Source organism: Carassius auratus, chromosome 18 (assembly GCF_003368295.1).
Source record: "Carassius auratus strain Wakin chromosome 18, ASM336829v1, whole genome shotgun sequence".
Taxonomy (NCBI): Eukaryota; Metazoa; Chordata; class Actinopteri; order Cypriniformes; family Cyprinidae; genus Carassius; species Carassius auratus.
In genome coordinates, this window is record NC_039260.1 from 9,012,024 (window position 1) to 9,033,409 (window position 21,386).

General features: G+C 38.2%; 1 protein-coding gene across 4 annotated transcripts in view; it reads right to left on the reverse strand.

Moving 5' to 3' along the window:
* Positions 1-21,386, reverse strand: part of megf11 (multiple EGF-like-domains 11) — a 102,342-nt gene that overhangs the window by 1,989 nt on the left and 78,967 nt on the right. Inside the window, exons 15-25 of one of the 4 annotated variants that reach the window (XM_026287457.1) lie at positions 14,638-14,784; positions 12,300-12,434; positions 8,523-8,651; positions 7,760-7,888; positions 6,894-7,022; positions 6,523-6,651; positions 5,401-5,634; positions 4,844-4,959; positions 4,514-4,568; positions 1,092-1,151; positions 294-503 (exon numbers count right to left, since the gene is read on the reverse strand). In XM_026287457.1, the coding sequence (XP_026143242.1) occupies positions 294-503; positions 1,092-1,151; positions 4,514-4,568; positions 4,844-4,959; positions 5,401-5,634; positions 6,523-6,651; positions 6,894-7,022; positions 7,760-7,888; positions 8,523-8,651; positions 12,300-12,434; positions 14,638-14,784 (1,473 nt within the window). The remainder of the gene's footprint in view (positions 1-293; positions 504-1,091; positions 1,152-4,513; positions 4,569-4,843; positions 4,960-5,400; positions 5,635-6,522; positions 6,652-6,893; positions 7,023-7,759; positions 7,889-8,522; positions 8,652-12,299; positions 12,435-14,637; positions 14,785-21,386) is intronic. The other 3 variants (XM_026287460.1, XM_026287458.1, XM_026287459.1) reach the window with 3 other exon arrangements.

Below are 21,386 nucleotides of genomic sequence, written 5' to 3' on the forward strand. Positions count from 1 at the left end.
GTAGGATTATTTATTTAAGAATTGATTTATTCTTTTTTAATTTATGAAACATGGCAACAGATATTTTCTTTAACTATTTTGGACAAAGTTGATCTGTCAACAATACAAAGTCCCTGTCTTTCCTATAGGAATTACAATGCAATTTTTTTTCTCTCAGTAGTTAGACTGTGAAGGACAGTGTTTTCATATGGCAGCATTGTACTTACAACAAAGTAGTGCTTAAAGAGACAAAAATGAGAGAACTGGAGCCTTTCTATAAGTAGTAAGTCCCCATCTGCATTCATGAGACTCACCCGCGTCATAGACGTTCCTGCTGGCACTGGTCAGGGTCGTGCTTGTGCTGGAGCAGAAGCTCAGGTCTCTGTGAGCAGGTGACTTCATCTCCACGTAGCTGCTTTCAGTGTGCTTGCAGGCCAGGCTGGGTGGATCTCGGATGGTGGCGTACGGGTTCTCACTATTTAGGGAGCATGAGCTGGAGCTACACATGGAGGCCTTTATGTAATCTACACACATTACAGAAGCGATATTACTCACATATTCATTTCACATCATCCTCTGGGAGAGACAAAATGTAATAAATGTTAGTATTTGTACAAAGAACTATAGGAAAATGAAGTTATGTTCAAGACGGTCTCTAGTCAAAGATGCAAAATAAACACTTTTCCATGATATACTGTTTAGAAACTGCATCCCATGGTAGATTTTCACTGTGAAATCCTGTTAGACAGCACTGGAAAATCTTGTTACAGCAGCTAAGATCTAATGTAGCTGAAGAAGAGTTTGTGTATAAGATTTGCAGGACATACACCATCCGGAAACAGAGGAACAGATTAAGTTGTCCTCTGACACAACTGACTATTTATAAATCGGTAACACAGTTGAAAATGTAATGTGTTTGTGAATGAGACACATGCACATCCAGGTCAGCATGAACTCTATTTTGTATCACTTCACTGACTCCAATAATCTTCGAAAGTAATCCTTAATTTACTGAGAGAATGCAATGGACCATAAAAAAAAGGTGAAAGGACCTCTTGTGTATAGTTTGGTATATTCTTAATACAAGAGCAAATGTCCATCAGAGTTATTACCTTTGGCCATTCGAGTGGTTTTGTTGTCCCTCAGTGTAAGTGTGTCTCCTCGTGATACTCCTGATGAGGCAAGTGAACACACATTCTGAGTAATTCATGATTCAACAACTGTATAAATAGCTGATGATAAGCTTCAGTAATGGGAAATCTCCACAGAAATGTCAAAATGACAAAGTGATGGGAACAGATCAGCTGCACTATCAATCAAACAGCATGCTCTATAATATTCCTATATATACAGTTTATAGTCTCTTGTGCTCAGAGGCTTTATTTGTTTGATCAAAAATACAGTAAAATAGGAATACTGTGAAATATTATCACAATTAAAAATATATATATTTTAATTTATTTTAAAATGCAATTTATTCCTATGATGGCAAAGCTATTACTACATTCTTCAGTGTTACATGATCTTACAGAAATCATTCTGATATATATGAAGAGTTCATTTGCAAAAACAGATTCTAACAGTTTTCAAAAATCATGTTTTTTCACTGTGCATTCCAATTTGATTGACTGACTTAAGGATATATACACACACACACACACACACACACACACACCCATATATATACAGTCTTGTTCAAAATAATAGCAGTACAATGTGACTAACCAGAATAATCAAGGTTTTTAGTATATTTTTTATTGCTACGTGGCAAACAAGTTACCAGTAGGTTCAGTAGATTGTCAGAAAACAAACAAGACCCAGCATTCATGATATGCACGCTCTTAAGGCTGTGCAATTGGGCAATTAGTTGAAAGGGGTGTGTTCAAAAAAATAGCAGTGTCTACCTTTGACTGTACAAACTCAAAACTATTTTGTACAAACATTTTTTTTTTCTGGGATTTAGCAATCCTGTGAATCACTAAACTAATATTTAGTTGTATGACCACGGTTTTTTAAAACTGCTTGACATCTGTGTGGCATGGAGTCAACCAACTTGTGGCACCTCTCAGCTGTTATTCCACTCCATGATTCTTTAACAACATTCCACAATTCATTCACATTTCTTGGTTTTGCTTCAGAAACAGCATTTTTGATATCACCCCACAAGTTCTCAATTGGATTAAGGTCTGGAGATTGGGCTGGCCACTCCATAACATTAATTTTGTTGGTTTGGAACCAAGACTTTGCCCGTTTACTAGTGTGTTTTGGGTCATTGTCTTGTTGAAACAACCATTTCAAGGGCATGTCCTCTTCAGCATAGGGCAACATGACCTCTTCAAGTATTTTAACATATGCAAACTGATCCATGATCCCTGGTATGCGATAAATAGGCCCAACACCATAGTAGGAGAAACATGCCCATATCATGATGCTTGCACCTCCATGCTTCACTGTGTACTGTGGCTTGAATTCAGAGTTTGGGGGTCGTCTCACAAACTGCCTGTGGCCCTTGGACCCAAAAAGAAAAATTTTACTCTCATCAGTCCACAACATGTTCCTCCATTTCTCTTTAGGCCAGTTGATGTGTTCTTTGGCAAATTGTAACCTCTTCTGCACATGCCTTTTTTTTAACAGAGGGACTTTGCGGGGGATTCTTGAAAATAGATTAGCTTCACACAGACGTCTTCTAACTGTCACAGTACTTACAGGTAACTCCAGACTGTCTTTGATCATCCTGGAGGTGATCATTGGCTGAGCCTTTGCCATTCTGGTTATTCTTCTATCCATTTTGATGGTTGTCTTCCGTTTTCTTCCACGTCTCTCTGGTTTTGCTCTCCATTTTAAGGCATTGGAGATCATTTTAGCTGAACAGCCTATCATTTTTTGCACCTCTTTATAGGTTTTCCCCTCTCTAATCAACTTTTTAATCAAAGTACGCTGTTCTTCTGAACAATGTCTTGAACGACCCATTTTCCTCAGCTTTCAAATGCATGTTCAACAAGTGTTGGCTTCATCCTTAAATAGGGGCCACCTGATTCACACCTGTTTCTTCACAAAATTGATGACCTCAGTGATTGAATGCCACACTGCTATTTTTTTGAACACACCCCTTTCAACTAATTCAACTAATTGCCCAATTGCACAGCCTTAAGAGCGTGCATATCATGAATGCTGGGTCTCATTTGTTTTCTGAGAATCTACTGAACCTACTGGTAACTTGTTTGCCACGTAGCAATAAAAAAATATACGAAAAACCTTGATTATTCTGGTTAGTCACATTGTACTGCTATTATTTTGAACAAGACTGTATATATATAGTACAATTTCTAGCACAAATGCCAATATTTCCTCATGTTGTCTCCAACCAATATTAGATTCTACTATAAACACCTTTGTAGACTACACTTTACTGTTGGAGTTTTGGCTTAATGGTATTTCTAAAGCGCCAACAAAATATCGCAAATAGAAAAAGCAAGATAAAGAAACAACACAGGAACACCTGCACATATACATATAAAACCAAAGTCAAGCTCTTAGCTCTTACCCAGCTTTGTCTGTAATAAGTACTATGAGTTAACCTTTAACCAAAGCATATCTCTAAATCCCGTTTCTCAGCTGACTACCCAGAGATACTGACATGCCTTTAGGGTGACGTCAAGATCCATGCAGGAAAATGCTCAAACAAAACTCCCACCCCACACTGATAAAGCCAGTGCAATATTAATTTGGATTTTCTCGGTGAATAGTCACCATGGCGACATGACAGCAGTGGAATCTAAGTGTATGCACACTGTTCAGTTGGGTTTTTCCTCTCTACAAATGTGACGTAGTTTAATCTGTTTAAAAGAAGAAGGACAATTTGTACTTTCACTCGATTTGACTTGAATCAAAACGGTTCTCATTTACTCACATAAATTCCTAAACGATTCATCAAGAAGACAATGTCACTGTAATCTCTATTAAAATTGAACAATTCCTATAAAAGGATTGAAATCACTGTCCCACTTTGTACTTGTGGTCCCTGGCCCTATTGCACTTCCTCTATGGGCTTGTAACAGAACATGACTGAAATACCCAACCTCCAACCAGAGTCTCTGAGGCCTGTTCTTATCAGCAGACCTGCAGGTAGACATAATGGGGTGAGGTGGCTTGGGATGGGAAGTCAGAGAGGTAATGAACTCTCTCCCCCCTAGTCTGAGTGACCTTGGATAATATAGGCAAAGTCTGACCTTCCAGCATGTGTGTGTTCCACCTTATTAAAAACGCAGCAGGCGGACCCGGACATCTTGCTCTGGTGCCAGAAGCACAGTCTACTGTTCGTTACAACCCCAGGAATGAGCAAGTAGTTTAATTCCCTGGTGCTTCAATGGAAAACACGTCTTATTTGTTTTGCGGAATAGGCTGAGCAGAGAAAAGAACGATATATCTGATCCATTTCAAATTGCATGAGTACTTTTCAGGCTTTGTTTGACGGGAACAGATAGAAGATGGTTTGAATAGGGGGTGAGATAAGAAATTAAGTGAGGACACTGACCCAGGTCATTGAGATTGCAGTACGCTCTCCATTCTGAACTGTTCCTGTCTCCTTTCTAAAAGGGGAAAAGAGACAAAAAACATCAAAGACAATGAAAGCTCATTGCCCTGAATGCCTTGATGAAACAGTAATGCAGGGATTTGTGACCTTTTTTGGTCTGCGACCTATTGTTCTGAAGTTGAAACCATTTGAATTAAGATGTATCTTACAAGCATGATCATCTAATTACAGAACAACAACACGTTTTATTAGTCAGTTTTACTGTTATTGGCTCTGTCATAGCTCAAGGATGTGAACCTCGCTGTAAGGCAAATGTGTCTATGTCCTCACCTTAAGAGCAAGAGTGCCGTCCAGGTTGTTCGTGGTGGACGAGATGTTGCACTGTGCTACAGTGTGGTAGCTGGGATTGGAGAAGCACTGACCACCACTGCTGCTCTGAGATGTTTCTAAGGGAGAGAGCAAGGCAAAAATATTCACAACTTCTACCACAATGTTCACAAAGTTTACTAAACTCCTGTCTAATAATGCATGACCTTCTGTTCCTGCAATAAATTTAATGGACCGAAGTTCATGACACTTAATGGAACTGGTCAAGCCATTTATAGCCACATCATCAAAACTAGCCCATGCAGATGGGATAAAAAAGCGATCATAAATATGCAGCATTTTCACATTATTGAATACTTAAGTGAAGGTTATCAGCACTGTGATAACAATAATACAGTGCTGATACTGTTACTTTTACTTCCAGTTACTGATCAGACAAAAATGCCACTACACATCTTTCAAAAATATGTACTATATAAGTCACAAAACATTCTTGGAGCATCTGAAGTTGGTCATAGCTTATTCAATATTTGATGATTAGTCTCAAAGGAGGTTCTCACCAGAGAGGGAGTAGTCAGTGTTGGTGACACGCAGGGCTGGGGTGTACGAGACACTGGGCATTTCCTGGCCTTTGTCTCTCTGTCTCTGCCTGAACCAAACAAACAAGCTGAGCATGGCCATGATGATCAGCAGCAGGAAGATGATGCCCATCACAGCGCCTGCCGACTGCCGCTCTGAACCCAGAGAAGGACTGATCTTAGTGTAGGGGTTCAGCTCCTCCATCACTAGAGCCGCTAAGACACAGAATATGATTATAGATCAGGTACAATAGAATTATTTGAACCATTTCGTTGCTCCAGTAAGCATTAATCCATAATTGATTTACTTTTTAAACGTGGCCAACACTCCCTCTGAGTCGAAATAAACCAATATCACGGAGTAATTATTTACTTTGCACTGACTGAACTGTTGTGAAGACAGAACTGAAAATGAACACGAGCCGAGCAGCTATCTATAAGCAATCTGTGGTGCTCTATATTGGCGCCTTCAGTATTATAATATTTTCTGCTAAATTAAAGATTATTAACGTAATAGTCTTCATTTTTCTGTCCTATCTATGATACGTTGCTGCCTTTATTACTGTGCTATAGATTTAAAAGAAACGTCTTTTAGATTTCTATATAAATGTATATACTTGTTTTTTCAATAATATATTTTACAACAATACAAGGAGCAATGTGTAACCTTTTACCAGATTTGAGACTTTTATTTGTAAATAAAATATTTAAATAGATTCGATAAAATTATTGTGCCCCCGTGATTTTTCTAGAATCTAGGGTATCTTTTGCTGCCGAATTATCTACCAACCTAGTTTATAATAATATTTTTGTAATTGTTAATGATCATTTATTATTTTTCATTAAAATGATTGTGATTAACACAAAAGAATGATGATCAGGTCAACAGAGAGAAGTATAGAAATTCAAAAAAAAAAAAAACTGTGCCGGTATCGGATTGGATCGGTATCGGCACATTCTCAGAATTTTCGGTATCGGTTCGGTTCTGAAAAAATGGTATCATTGCATTCCTATCTAAAACAATTCCTTTTTTTTTGTTCCGTATAAACCTACTATTTTTCCAAATTGTTTTTTTTCCACCCTAGATGAAAAAGAGAGTGTTACCCTGGTCACAGCGGATTCCTTTGTATCCCGGGCTGCAGTAGCACGTTCCAGTCACATAGTCGCAGGTGGCGTTGTTCATACATTCACACAGCTGCTGACAGCCATAGCCAAACGTCCCAGGAGGACACTCTGTATAAAAACACATGCACCAACACAATTAGCCAAACACCACGGGCCAACAGCGTGTAAAACAAACTCTCAGACACATGTTGTGATCGACTGCCTGGGATGGTGGATGAGGAGCACAGTCACACACACACAGATCAACAATCACCACCATCATCAGGGCTGCTAAACGTCTCTTTCGAATTGACATTCTCACAACCCCCTAAGACAAGAACACACACTCTTAAAGAGACTACAACACTCACTCTGTTCACAGTTGGTCCCAATAAAGCCAGTCCGACAGGCACACTGGCCAGTGATATGATCACAGTCAGCTCCATTTTGACAGCGGCACACCTCTGCACAGTCTCGCCCATAAAACCCTGAGGGACAGCCTGAAGGAAAGAGATATCCTGCTATATCACATTAACCTACAACACACAGTTGGTGTACGCTGATGGTGCCAGCAACAAGGAACCCAGAGTGAAAGAGAAGCCTTGACATTCGAATTCCACAAATGACCAAAATTTTAACTGAGTTATATTAGCATGGCATTGTTTCCCTATTCACGACGGCCTCGTACACTAATAGCATTTCGTAGACAAACACACATACAGTACATAAACACACAAACACGCAAAGACACTCTGGCCACTAAAGATAACAAGCCTACTGGAGCAAACATTGCAGCATAACACAAACTGATTTCATCACTCCTCAAGAAAGAGTTTATATCACTGCCGACATTAAAAAAAAAGTTTCAAACAGAGTGGCAGCAGAGGAGGGATCAAGAAATGATTGACGTAATGAATGAAAGATGGATTCGGGTTTTTTTGCAGGCGTGATGTTGATGGGTTTTGATTTCAGCCTTGAGCAAGGTCATATAATGAGTTAAATGACTGACGTGAAAAAACGTGCATTTATTATTAAGGACCACTCAGTGGCATCATAACATCATGAGATTTCATAACTCCCTGGTGCAGTTCTGAAATACTGCCAACAGATGTCACTGTGTCACTTTATGTTCATTAAGTGCGCGGGAGAGAGTGTTTGCATGTGTATAATAGTGGCTTGTTATATGTTTAATAACTGTGAATGTGTGTGTGTGTACTTGTGTGTGAGAGAGACTCACGCTGCGTGCAGTAGAGGCCGGTCCAGCCCAGGCTGCACCTGCACTCTCCGTCGTAGGCACTACATTGGGCTCCGTTGTGACAGTTACATGAGTTCAAGCAGTCAGGGCCCCACTGGCCTATGGGACAAACTGCGGAGCCAGAGACACGTCAAATGAAGACTAACACACATGTGTAAAACACGCGTCTAAACGCACATTTACAGGCCCCTAAATTAAATAACATGTATACAAAATGATGCATTTGATGTAAAATTTGCACGTTTTGCAAATAAAATATGGTTGAGTGAAAATAAAGAGAAAATCACATCGAAATGAGGGCCATAGCTGCAGTATAAGCTGAAATTGTCACTGTTGGGAATTAATAATTAAAATCCGTCAGTTAGTCCTCACCCCTTCACTTACAGCAAACAGTGTTAGATTAACAGCATGAGGAGGGGAGGGGGGTTGTGTGAGGGCGAGCGATAAATTCCCCGGGACATTGCTCTCGTCTCTATTTCATATTGCTGCTCTCTTGCGCTGTGTAAATTATTGAGAGTGTGCTATCAAGTAATTTATTGAAGAAATTGTTGGTCTTGTGGGGTATTTGGCAAAGAAAAATGGACGTGGTCATGATTTACGTGGCACTATGCCATGAGACGTCCACGAAAGACAAATGGATGAAAATGGATGGGAAAGAGTAGCAGGATAAAACACTAAGAGTGGGACAAATAAAAGAAGGTGGAACTGAAAATGCGAACAAAGAAAAGGACAAATTGGTTCGTACTCTGTGAACAGTCGTCTCCAGTCCAGCCTGGGAAACATTGGCAAGAGCCGTCAATGGGGTTGCAGGTGCCATTGTTAGTGCACACGCAGATCTCAGCACAGGCTTTCCCGTATTTGCCACTGGGACAAACTGACGAGACAAAAACAGACATATCACAGACACAAACACAACACTTAAACCCGCGAGTCATTCATTCAGAGGTAATCACAGCATATCTGGATGATGCTAACAATGATTTTATTCCAAAGAACACTGATCTTAGTTCACAATAATGTTATTGTGTTTTCGAGTTAAAACACACATCCTTCCGAAATAGCTTTTGCTTTTAGTGAAATAAAGGTGAAGTGTGTCAGCAGTGGCACTAAACAATTTTAAGACTGAAATGATGAAAAATAATGATTATTTCCCAAACTCTAATACAGCCCCCACTCCTGTCAACCAGTCTTTTGAAAAGAAAAAATGCTCTTATATTCACCAAGGCTGCATTTATTTCATTAAAAATCCAGTACAAAACAGTAGTATTATGAAATATTATTACAATTTACAATAATAGTTTTTATTTTTATTTTAATGTATTTCAAAATATATTTCACACACACACACACACACACATGTCTCAATTAAACTTTACTGTAACATCTTTCAGGTCACCTTTAAAACTTTTCAAAGATCAAAATGCGTCGTCGTAAGCTCTATAATAGTTGTGCATGAGTAGTAACTGATGATAAACCAGAGTGACACGTGCAGGAGTGATTGTAAGTCATGTCTGCGTGCACTTCAAAGCTGAATCACCCTTCAAACATGTGCTTCTGTCACACTGTCCAATTATCCGTCTTTGCCAGCTTCGCTCGGCACCGTCAAGAACAGGGTCGACTGATGTACTTGAAATTAAAAATAGAGCTTGTGTACATTTTTAATAAAATGAATATTTCACCACGCTCTGACACTTGCCTCAATTAGAAATTTTTGGTTTAGTTTAAAGCCCATCATGTTTTTCACCCCTCTCTATCTTCTAGTTTCGGTGAGTTCACAAGGTAGATACAATGGGATGCGTCCCTTGTGGAAGACAACGTATATGTCTTCATCTTCTCATGAGAGTTGAAATACGGACACACAATAGAGTCACATGTTGCAATCAGACAGTTCGTCCATTGAGGTGAAGCTAAAGCTAAATCTTGGTGCCACTGGCTTTAATAATTATTTTTCCACACTCTTCTTCATTTTGTGGAAACTCTTTCAACTAACTCAAAGCTTCCTCTTATTAGTTAGTGGCCCCCTCATGTCACGAGCTCTGTTTCATTCCAACTGTGACTAGCTGAAGTTCATTAGCTCGATCTGAGACGAGTGAACATGGGCTCAAGACATCGGAGGACACCGGCATAGACCAAACTACAAAAAAGTAGGTATGTGGGCTAGCCATGATCCCCCCGAGGCCTGCCTTTCTTTCAGTAATTATGATCTGGACAAATTAAAACAAGCCTTTTCTCGAACTTTTCCTTCTTTCGCTTTAACATATCAAATATTTATTCACAAGACGGCTCTGAAAGCAATGAAAGTGAATTCTATATATTCATACTGCCTTTCCTTAATTCATGAAAAGACTGGTTAATTATTATGAGATGGTCTATCTATATTTCATCTGGACGTCTCAGTTGGGTGCTGTGGAGTGGGAAGTTAGTGTTAGGGTTTATTAATTTGAGTTGAAAATATGCCTCATTGACCTGAAATGTGTACTTGCATATAACAGTCAACACAGAGGGAATATTTACAGTGCTCTCTTTGGACATGAGCTTCATTTGAAAAACTTTTAAAAAGTTAAAATCGTACAAGAGAAACGATCCCTTAAAATAGTATATGCAGGGTTTATTTTGGTCAAACCCTACTGGTAGAAAGTCATAATTACATTTCCATTGCGTCTTTCTCCATTGACAGCCATTCAAAAGTTGCCATGCTTTCTGATGAAATAAATGCATTTTTCAAGCAACATACAGTATATGCAGATATGTCATTATATTACAGTAGATGTTTTGCCATCAGCCAGAGATGGCAGATTTCAAACTGCGCTCTTCTCAGGGAGGGGGTTATCCATAAGCAGCACAGCTGAACGGGAATGATGAATGGGAATGTTAACGGATAGCTCTCCCCAGGTATTATAGACCTCCTAGATGTAAATCTTGAAGCATGAAGTATATTAGAGGAAATTAACAAATTATTGTCTCTGCGCTGTCTCTGGTTTTCCACAGGAGCTCAACAAAAATGGAAAGCGGTGATATCGACCTGACTCTTCAGTGTTTGTCTCGCTCAGAAGAATGAGCTCAGCAATATTCAGATTTCCTCTGAAGGTTATTTGTCAGAGTGTCAGTGATAATGCCAATTATTTTCAGTACGGGGAGCCGCAGAGTCAGCGTGGCGTTCTGTGGATGGGCATAATGCCAATGGCAGAGCGCACACACACACAGAATGGTATAACATGCCACGCGGGTCGAGTACAGCTCATTTCAGTGACAGGTAGGGTGAGAGGGCAACATTTTTATTCATGTGCATCACTTATGTATAATCTCCAACATAACCGCTATATCGTCATTACATGCCAATCAGAATGCATGCCAGCAATAAATGACAGCGTCAATCCATTTATGCTTCTTAAAGAGTGTACAATCCAGCCGCATAATCTCATCTACATAACAATCGATTCTAGTTCACTCTTGTTCATCAGCAGGGGAAGTAGCAACTAGAAGGAAAGACCTGTGATGTCATTACAGTTTGTGTGAATTGCTTCCGAGAAGAGTCACCTGCTTATATGGGTCTGAATCATGCATTTTTAAAATGTGAGGAAATAATCTGCAGCTAGATTTTCTCAGCCAAAACTTTCACTGGCCCCACCACAAAAATGATAATAAATTATTTTATTATAAGCAATGCACTTTAGTCATGTGAAAAGTACCAGTAAATGTTTTTCTTTTAATGATAAATACTGATACTTTAAAAAGATAAATATAATAGTTTAAGTTTAGAAATTTAGACAAAAATTAAACAAAAAATATTTAAAAAAATGTTTACGAAGAGAGGTATATATATATATATATATATATATATATATATATATATATATATACACACACATACATACAGCTATAAGTAAAACTCCACAACAACTGTAATTCATTAACACAATGTTGCTGCATAACAATAACTAGTTTGTAACTTTACTTTTTTTCTTTTCTTTTTTTCTCATGACTATAACTATGTCATTCTCACAATATCGACAAAACTTGTCTTAATCTATGTCAGCCAGTTAGACAGTTTTACATTAGTGACAAGTTTAAACCAGCAGAATTTGCAACAACACTGTTCAATACCCCAAAAAGTTTTCAAGCCATTATAATTACTGACAGCAATATTTTCATCAGCTGGCAAGGAACATTTTCACATTGGCCCCTGAGAGTTGTGCAAAAAGCAAAAAAGTCCACCAGAACTCCAAATTGTGTGTTAGCAACAACAATGTGTCAACAGTTTTGCAGAAACTGCGTATTTCTGGCACATTATCATGAGAAATGGATGCCTTAGTGTATTGATTCAGTCATAGTGTGTTTCCAATGGAAAAATACTGTAATTATAGTAAAGGTAGTTGGACAGTGATGTGACCATACTTCTCTCTTACCTCTCTCCAAGCACAACTAGCCTCCAAGGATCTATAGTAAGGTCCATAGGTGAGAAGAAGAGAAAAATAGAGAGAGAAAGCAGAGAAACAGAGGGAGAGGAACATGAGCTACTTGCCTTGGTTGCAAAGCGGGCCAAAGAAGCCGGCCAGGCATTCACAGTGACCCGTGATGTGGTGGCACGGCCCTGTGCTGTGCACACACTGTGGGCATGACTGGCTGCAGCGGTGCCCGTAGAAACCAGGAGGGCAAACTGTCACGGGGCATATGACAGCAAGGGGAGCAGAGGAGCAAAACAGAAAAGACAACAGAGATTTGGAAGGAAGGATAAAGTGGGAAAGCAAGAAATGACAATTTAGAGATTAGACACTTAATAAATGGAAAATATGAATACAAATATGTATTATTATGCTGAAGGACTTAGCGAACATACATGCAACTATAGTTAAAAAAATATTGTACAAAGTAGTTGACATTTGTATATAACATTCAGGAACATCAATGTTTTTGTCCTGTTATTCAGTAAAATAATATCTTATGTACTCTACCATTCAAAAGCTTTGGGTCAGTATTTTTGTTTAATAAATAGTAATAAATTACTATTTGTGACCCTGCACCACAAAACCAGTCATAAGTAGCATGGGTATATTTGTAGCAATAGCCAACAATATTTTGTATTGATCAAAATGATCAATTTTCCTTTTATGCCAAAAATCATTAGGATATTAAGCAAAGATAATGCAAATTTCCAACCGTAAATAATTTTTTTTTATTCATATGAATTGCAAAGAACTTAATTTGGACAACTTTAAAGGTGATTTTCTTAATATTATATATATATATATATATATATATATATATATATATATATATATATATTATAATATAATATATATGTTGAGATCTTAATTTCAAACTGAACCTTATGACTAGTTTTGTGGTCCAGGGTCACACATTCAGCGAGAACGCATTAAACTTTTTAACAGTAGTTAATGTAACAAAAAAAATAATAATTCATCTTTTCATCACAAGAATAAATACATTTTTAAAACATTAAAATAACAAAAGCTGAAACAAAACAAAGCTGTTATTTTCAGTTCTAATAATATTTTACAATATTACTTTTCTTTACTTTATTTTTGATCAAATAAATTCAGCCTTGATAAGCATAAGACAATCTTACGGAGCTCAACATTTTGAATGGCAGTGTATAGAAATATACGTTAGCAATTCATTTAACAGCCCTGAAACATTTCAGTAATGTAATAATCTATGGCCACTTGAGGTCTGAAACATTCTTCCAGGTGCAAGCGTTTAACCCTAAACCACAGACCCACCGTCACCTGTACAACTAATATAGGCAGAAATAATGAGGGGGTTTTGTCGTCCTCATGGTCAGGCTCATTGTTTCACAGAGCATGAGGGCTCAGTCTCTGTCACTCAGCTCTGTCCAAGACAGGAGCTTCTGAGGGTCATTTTTCTTCATTAGTGTCTTGATTTGCTTTAATTGCTGTAGCTTTGTGTAATGCAGGAGAGTAGTGTGTGCTGACCCTTCCACCATGGGTGGTGGGCCTTTGTAATTAAGATAATTGTACAACAACTAACAGTATGGTGAAGATTAATCACATTCCCTTTCCTTTATCGCTGCAATCTTTGAACACACTTGCATACACATCTCCTTACTGGTTCAATCTCAAGACACATGTCTGGATTATTTTTTACACTACAATCAAGAGGCATAAAAAATAAAGTATATTTTACATTTTTTATATATATTTTAAAATAATATTTTAAGATTTTATTTGCATTTTGACACCCTTAATTTTCCTAGTCTATTTTCAATATAACATAATTTTTTAAAAAATTATTTTAACTGAATTTGGCACCAATTTTGGCATAAGTATTTATTGTAGACAGACAGATAGACAGACAGAGAAACAGATACCCTAACCTGGACATGTCTCCTGCCATATTACTGCCTTTACCATATACAGACTATATTTGATCCTTGAAAATGACCAGCAATCAGTCAGCTTATCTGTTGAGGGCACAGTGTGGTAAAGAGAAACAGCAAGAGCAAATCAGTGTTTTAAGAAGCAGACCCTTGAGAGGCTGAGTAAACACTTCTCCTCATGGAGAGGCTGATGAGAGCCCCACATGGACACTGCATCTCTACAGCGATCCAGGCCTGAAGTGATTAAGACTTGTGTGATTAAAGATTTGCTTGCACACGTTCATGACTCTTTACTAAGTGCTTCCCTCTTCAACCGTCCCCACTCCACTCCCAGAGGGTCACCATCTGGATGTAATAGTCGTGACCCCCTCTCATCCCACCAGTTGTTTATCGTCTCGGTTGAAGTGTGTTCAAGGAAACCACTTATGTGACATCCTTTGAGAAGGTGACATTGTGTTAAGAGTGTCACTGGAATGACAACTGAAGTTGACAGCAAGCTTACTTCTCTTGCAGGAAGTCCCGCGGTAGCCAGGAGCGCACACGCAGGTCCCGTCTTCAGGAGAGCAGGAGCCTCCGTTCTGGCATGAGCAGGTCATGGAGCAGTTAGGACCCCAGAAGCCTTGAGGGCAGATGCTGTCACAGTGGATGCCTGTTAAAACAAATGAGAGAAGTCTCACTGCATGTTCTCCATGTGCTTACATATTTACTATTATAGCAGAAAACAGGAGTGGGAATAGATGCAGGAAAGCAAAACTAAAGCAAAATAAATAAGTTGCTTGTCTCGAAAAGAGACATGTGTGATGGGGGATGCCTGATCCTTAAGGGCACTGGTTTTATAGTAAGCTAGTATCACATTTTCTATTGGAACAGCAACAGAGTACCAAGCAGGCTGCTCTGAAAGCACAAGTCCTGGTTTCAAAAGTGTGGGGTGTGTGTAGGTTCATGGATCTCTTGGCCGCAGAACTGGGCTGCTCTGTGCTGTGCTCTGTATGTATTTTTGATCAGACTGGGCCTCCCTGCCAGTGTAGAGTGTTCATTAACAGGGCCAAGTCCCTCGAGTGGTTGAGCCTCCTCTCCCATTCTCTTTCAGCTGGTTTGTGTGTTGAGTTCCACTAGGGACAAGCTCAAGTGCGCACACTCATATACACACACACACACACACACACACACAAATATATAAAGAAGAGACCTACTCATATATTATGTAAAAAAAAACGTTTATTTCGGATGCGATTAATCGTGATTAATTGTTTGACTCAAACAATTAATCATGATTAATCGCTTCCAAAATAAAAGTTTTTGTTTACATTATATATGAGTGTGTACTGTGTATATTTATTATGTGTATATAAATACAAACACATGCTTATATATTTAAGAAAAATATGTTATGTTTATATATTAAATATATTTCTATATAATAAAAATATAATGTAAATATATAAATGTATATATTATTATTTCAAAATATATACCATATGTGTATATATTTATATATACATAATAAATAAATTATACATTATGTAAACAAAAACTTTTATTTTGGATGTGATTAATCATTTGACCGCACCAATATATATATATATATATATATATATATATATATATATATACATTAGTGCTGTCAAATGATGTGGCTGCTGTCATCAATTTAAACAAAGACATTAGTCATTTGGATCGATGAACTACAGAACTGACCACAGTTTTGACTAAGTACACCATTTATCTTTGGTAAAATCAGTATAATTCTCATCCTCGAGTGGCTTATTGCTTTAATAATACAACTTAAATAAATTAGCATCTATATATTTCACACTCCATAAGGAAGATTGCATAGAAGGGAGAAATGATGTACACACACATTCTCACACACATCCTTTCAAGCTTCAGCTCAGGAACCTCATTTACAATTTCCTTTGACAGAGACTTCCCGAGCAAAGTGGCATGGCCCATTAAAATGGCATTAGTCCCAGGGCTTTGAATTAGACTGGGTCTAAACTTCAGGGACAGGCATCATACCTGCTTCACCTCTGTGGCAGGACAGAGAAGTGGTCGGACGGAGAGGCAACGGGGATGTGCAGTTAAGACAAGCCCAGCCACCGCTCATCAAAGGAGGGTCAAGACTTTTTGAGCTTCTGCTGGGCTTGGCAGAAAAAAAGTCCTGCACTTCCTTTATTGTCAGCAATGAATGAGAATAGAAGAGTGCCCTGAAAGCATAATGGTGACAAACAGAGGGGCTTTTGAGCAGAGCGACGGAGAAGAAAGAGGAGAAGTGACTCACTGCATATGAGACTTTTCTAGAAGAGAACTGCCAGGAGGAATGGCAGCCAATTAATGAGTGAAGAGCAAGTACCATCATATACAATCACTTTCCACCACACTTTACATGTTAAGTGGACACACGGGCGCACATGTAATGCAAAGGTTTCTGCTGGACACTCTGTGTTATACCCATGATCCTACAGTTTAGAGCCCCTGGAGCACCTAATATCGCACGTCCAAATTTCTTTGCTTTTTCACTCTATCCCTCTCTCAGTTATTTTGTCTCTTTCTCTTCCTCCCTCCATTAGACGCACACACAGTTTTATTGAAAGTGACTATTTAATTCCCGTCTCACACATCCCTCTCTTTCTCTCTTTTGATAAAACACACTCTCAGCTTGTCTGTCCTTGGGCATATCTTTCTGTATGCTGTGCTCCTCTATTCTTTAGTAATATTTTTCATTTTTATCACAAAAATCTTCTAACTGCTGCTTTTCAAAGACAGTCCATATCCTTTTTTTTTTTTACCTTAATGAGTTCTTAATAAATATATTTTATTTGTAATTGTTATTACTATTTCACAACAATTTCCCATCTCTGGCCCTTAGAATATTTTTTTTTTAATATATAATTTTTTTTGCTGCTGTACTATTAACCCTTCTATGTATATGCTTTTGTAATTATTAAATATTTTTATATAATACTTTGACCAGTTTCCATGACCTTTCCAGGTTGTGATTACTGGATAAGGATTTGTGAAAATCATTTTGGTTCATATGATTCACTTATTAATTTTTGTTTTTGTTTAATGAATTAATGAAAATAACTAAATCAAAATATATATTTTTAAAATTATTATTATGGCTTGCAAGTTTTACTGTTCACAAAAGCCATATATAGCCAATGAATATATATACACATACACACACACACACACACACACACATATAAAACATTTCTAAATAAAAATATAAAATAAAAAATTAATTAAATGTTAAAAAATTTCTTTAAATAGTCTTTTGGGACTGTGAGGATGTTTTGAGAGATAGAGTTTCTGGGCTTTATAGGTACAGTAGTTGAGTGACTTGATTGAAAATGATTATACAGATACTATTTAAACTGAACTGAGATGATGACATCACTGAATTCAATGATCAATGTATCTGCCTTTAACCCGATTCGATTAGTCGATTAACGCGTATACTTGTCATTTTCTCCTGATAACCCTGAAAAGAACTTAAATTACACTTTCAGTTCTGATCGTACATATAAGAGCAATACATCAATCGAATCTGTAAAGGGTCAACTTTTTTGGTATACAGACATAATAACAACAAAACTGTGCATTTAGAAAATAAAGATAACAATGTCTGCAGCATTTGTCTGTGCTGATCTTCATTTACAAACGCGTCATTAAAGTGAACTGTAACTCAGTGAATACTCAACGAAGAGACAGGAGAGATATATATATATATATATATATATATAAAGCTTGACATGTCTACTTTTAAACTAAATAAGTGCTGCTGAAAACAAATATTCTGTGATAAAGTAATCCATATGAAAACAACATGACAAAACTTCTCCAGGCCCCAAAAATACCCTTAGACTTCAGAGGGTTAACTGTCATTTTGCTCTACTGACACACTGTTTTCCTAATTAATGTTGTTCAGTTGCTTTGACACAATCTTTTTTGTTTAAAGGGGGGGGTGAAATGCTCGTTTTCACTCAATATCCTGTTAATCTTGAGTACCTATAGAGTAGTACTGCATCCTTCATAACTCCAAAAAGAGAAAGATAGTCTGAACCGATTTTTCCCGGAAAAACATGACCGGCTGGAGGCGTGACGTGTGGGCGGAGCTAAAGAATCACGAGCGCCAGTAGGCTTTTGCGTTGAGAGTGTTTGGAAGCTGTGACACCGTGAGGAAAAACAAACCATGGCTAACAGTCAGATTCAGCCGTATATTTATGATCCAGAATCAGATCCAGAGGCTGAAATTTAACAAGAGCAGCATCAGCAACAACGTCTCTATGTGGTATGTACTGAAACTGTATATATTTGCTTAGCGGTTTTGGGAAAGTTCCACTTTGTCGTCTTTTTTTTTTTTTTTTAAGCTGTACATGTGGAAAGTGCAGTTTGATGACAACATTGCATGTTGTTTACTTGATGTGCTTACGCGCCGATAGCTAAGTTAACAACACAGAGATATTTGAAGCAGTTTTACTCACCGCATGCGGTTCCAACACACGATCGTGACCCTTTTTCGTTGGGACTGCATTATCCTTAAGAAATAAACGATGTGCAAATCCGGCGTCAAACTGGGCCTTGTTTGTAAAACAAGCATCTTCGAAATGCAGGGGAACAAACACTTGCACAACTCCGTTGATGCTCTGTAAAAATAAACTCCATCCACTGGTCCCTTAATGCTGTTTCTCTTTTGGTAATCTGTGCAGGGTTGTCTTGCCCTGGCAACCAAAAACACACTCCTTTTGTGACATTTCGTGACGCTCTCGCTCTGATCAGTGAATGCCTGTTGTGCTCTCAGTCAGTGCTCTGCTATACAGGAGCGCGCGCTCTTCCGGCAGACGTGCCCTAAGGACCCATATAAGGAAATTCCGCTCCATCTAACGTCACACAGAGCCATACTCGAAAAAAACTTTCCGAAACTTGTGACAATCCGGAAGGAGTATTTTTGGAACAGAAATACTCCTTCAAACGTACAACTTAATTTTTGAAACTTTGTCCATGTTTAGCATGGGAATCCAACTCTTTAACAGTGTAAAAAACTCAGTATGCATGAAATAGCATTTCACCCCCCCTTTAAAGTGCTATATAAATAAAGGTAACTTGACTTGACTAGTATAGACTTTATAGTAAAAACTTTTATTTTAGGAGATCGATTCAAATTTGATATGACCTATTTTAAATGAGCAACCTCAAAAACAAGACTCCACATGAGATTCCATTCTTATGCAACCTCTCTCTTTCTCAATCTTATGTGTAGCTCATTCTCTTAAAGTCTTAGACCTGACGCTATCTTCTCACATATGCACTGTGTACATCTAGCTCTCCCTTTCTCTCTCTCTCTCTCTCTTTCTCTCTCTCTCTCTCTCTCTCGATAGCTTCCATAAATCAATGTTCTTCATAGTCTTTTTGTTCAGATGCTCGCAGTCTCTGAGGCCTATTTGCACCCTGGTGACTCCATTAGGTCTGGCAGATGGCGGAGACCTGGGCAGGATGCAGAGCATGAGATTTCTGCGAGGATGGCTCCTTCTTGCAGATAATGAAAGCCACATAATTTCCCAGTACACATGGTCAGAATTCAGAGACCTGAAAGGAGAGAGTCATGGAGGGCCTGCAGGCAAAGTCACATCTACCATCTCAACCTGTTCCCTTACGCTTCTTGTATAACATGTTCACATGCTGAAGAACTTGTAAACACAGCCCCTCTGTGATTTTCAGACATGTCCACTGCCTCTCATATCCCTTTCTTGGACACACAGTGCTGAGACCGTTGCAACAGAAGGTGTAAGCGCAGTGTGAAAGCCATATATGCAAACCGCAGAACGATTGCTTCATTCTGGGTCAGTGCAATCTAATTAGATAACATGTTCAGCAACGGTTATTATAAATGCTTCATGCTTTTGGAGATTTCATATTAATCTGCCTGCAGGCTGTTTGTCCTATGATAGCATCTTTTGGAGGCATGGTGGTCCTTTGTAGAATAATCTGAACAATATACCCACACACACATATGTAGAGTTGGTTTAAATTAACATACAACATTAGCAAGAGCTGAAATAAAAATGTGCTACTGCTTTGCTATTGAAATAAAATGGGATTTCATGTTTTCATAATTATATTTCAGAAAAAAAAAATCATGATTTTCCCTCAAGATGAAGGCTGTTGAAAGATTTATACTTTCATGATTACAAAGAAAACACTGATTTTATTATTTCTGGATTAGGCTGCTTTAAAAATTAACACTGCAATATTTTCTTGCAAAATCCATTACATTCTAACAATAAACTATGGCAGATGCTTTAGGGTGGATATTATATATTATATTTGTGTCATGAAGACACATTAGTATCTCGAGAGACCACAATATCTTCAAAATTCTGCCAGCAGACTCTTATAATGACTAGCAACAGTATTACTACTAGTAGTAAGTCTGTTTCACACAGCTTGAGCAAGCAGCGCTGCAGCGTAACTGTAACAGCAGGGTCTCATTGTACTTTCACACTGACAGTGTTTCTGCAGCGTAACAGAGCTGCGTCTCTATACAGAATATAAAGTAATTTCTGGAAAACCACATTGAGTATTCCTATAACAACTGGTCATAACATAAAACGGGCTATCCATAATTTGTACTTGATCATCTCGAAAACTTCATCCTCAGGTAATCAAAGCGTAGCTATAAACTATACTAGTTTCTACACTAGCATTCAGATGTTTGGTGTTTGGTATCTCATGCTAACAAAGTGAAAGTGAAAGTGACATTCAGCCAAGTATGGTGACCCATACTCAGATTTCTTGCTCTGCATTTAACCCATCCAAAGTGCACACACACAGAGCAGTGAACACACACACACACACACACTGTGAACACACACCCGGAGCAGTGGGCAGCCATTTATGTTTCAGTGCCCGTGGAGCAGTTGGGGGTTCAATGCTTTGCTCAAAGGCACCTAAGTTGTGGTATTGCTTGCCCGAGATTCGAACCCACAACCCTTGGATCAGGAGTCAAACTCTCTAACCACTAGGCCACGACTTTTAAAAATATAATATTCCTGTCATGGCAAAGCTGACAGTGCTCCAGTCTTCATTGTCACATGATCCTATAATATGATGATTTGGTGCTTTTTATGCTTTTTTGAAAACTTTGATAATTTTTCATACCATACTTTGATGAATAGAAAGTTCAACTTGAATAGACTTTATTGTCACTTTTCATAAATTTTGTGTCATATGTGCCTGTCAATTCTT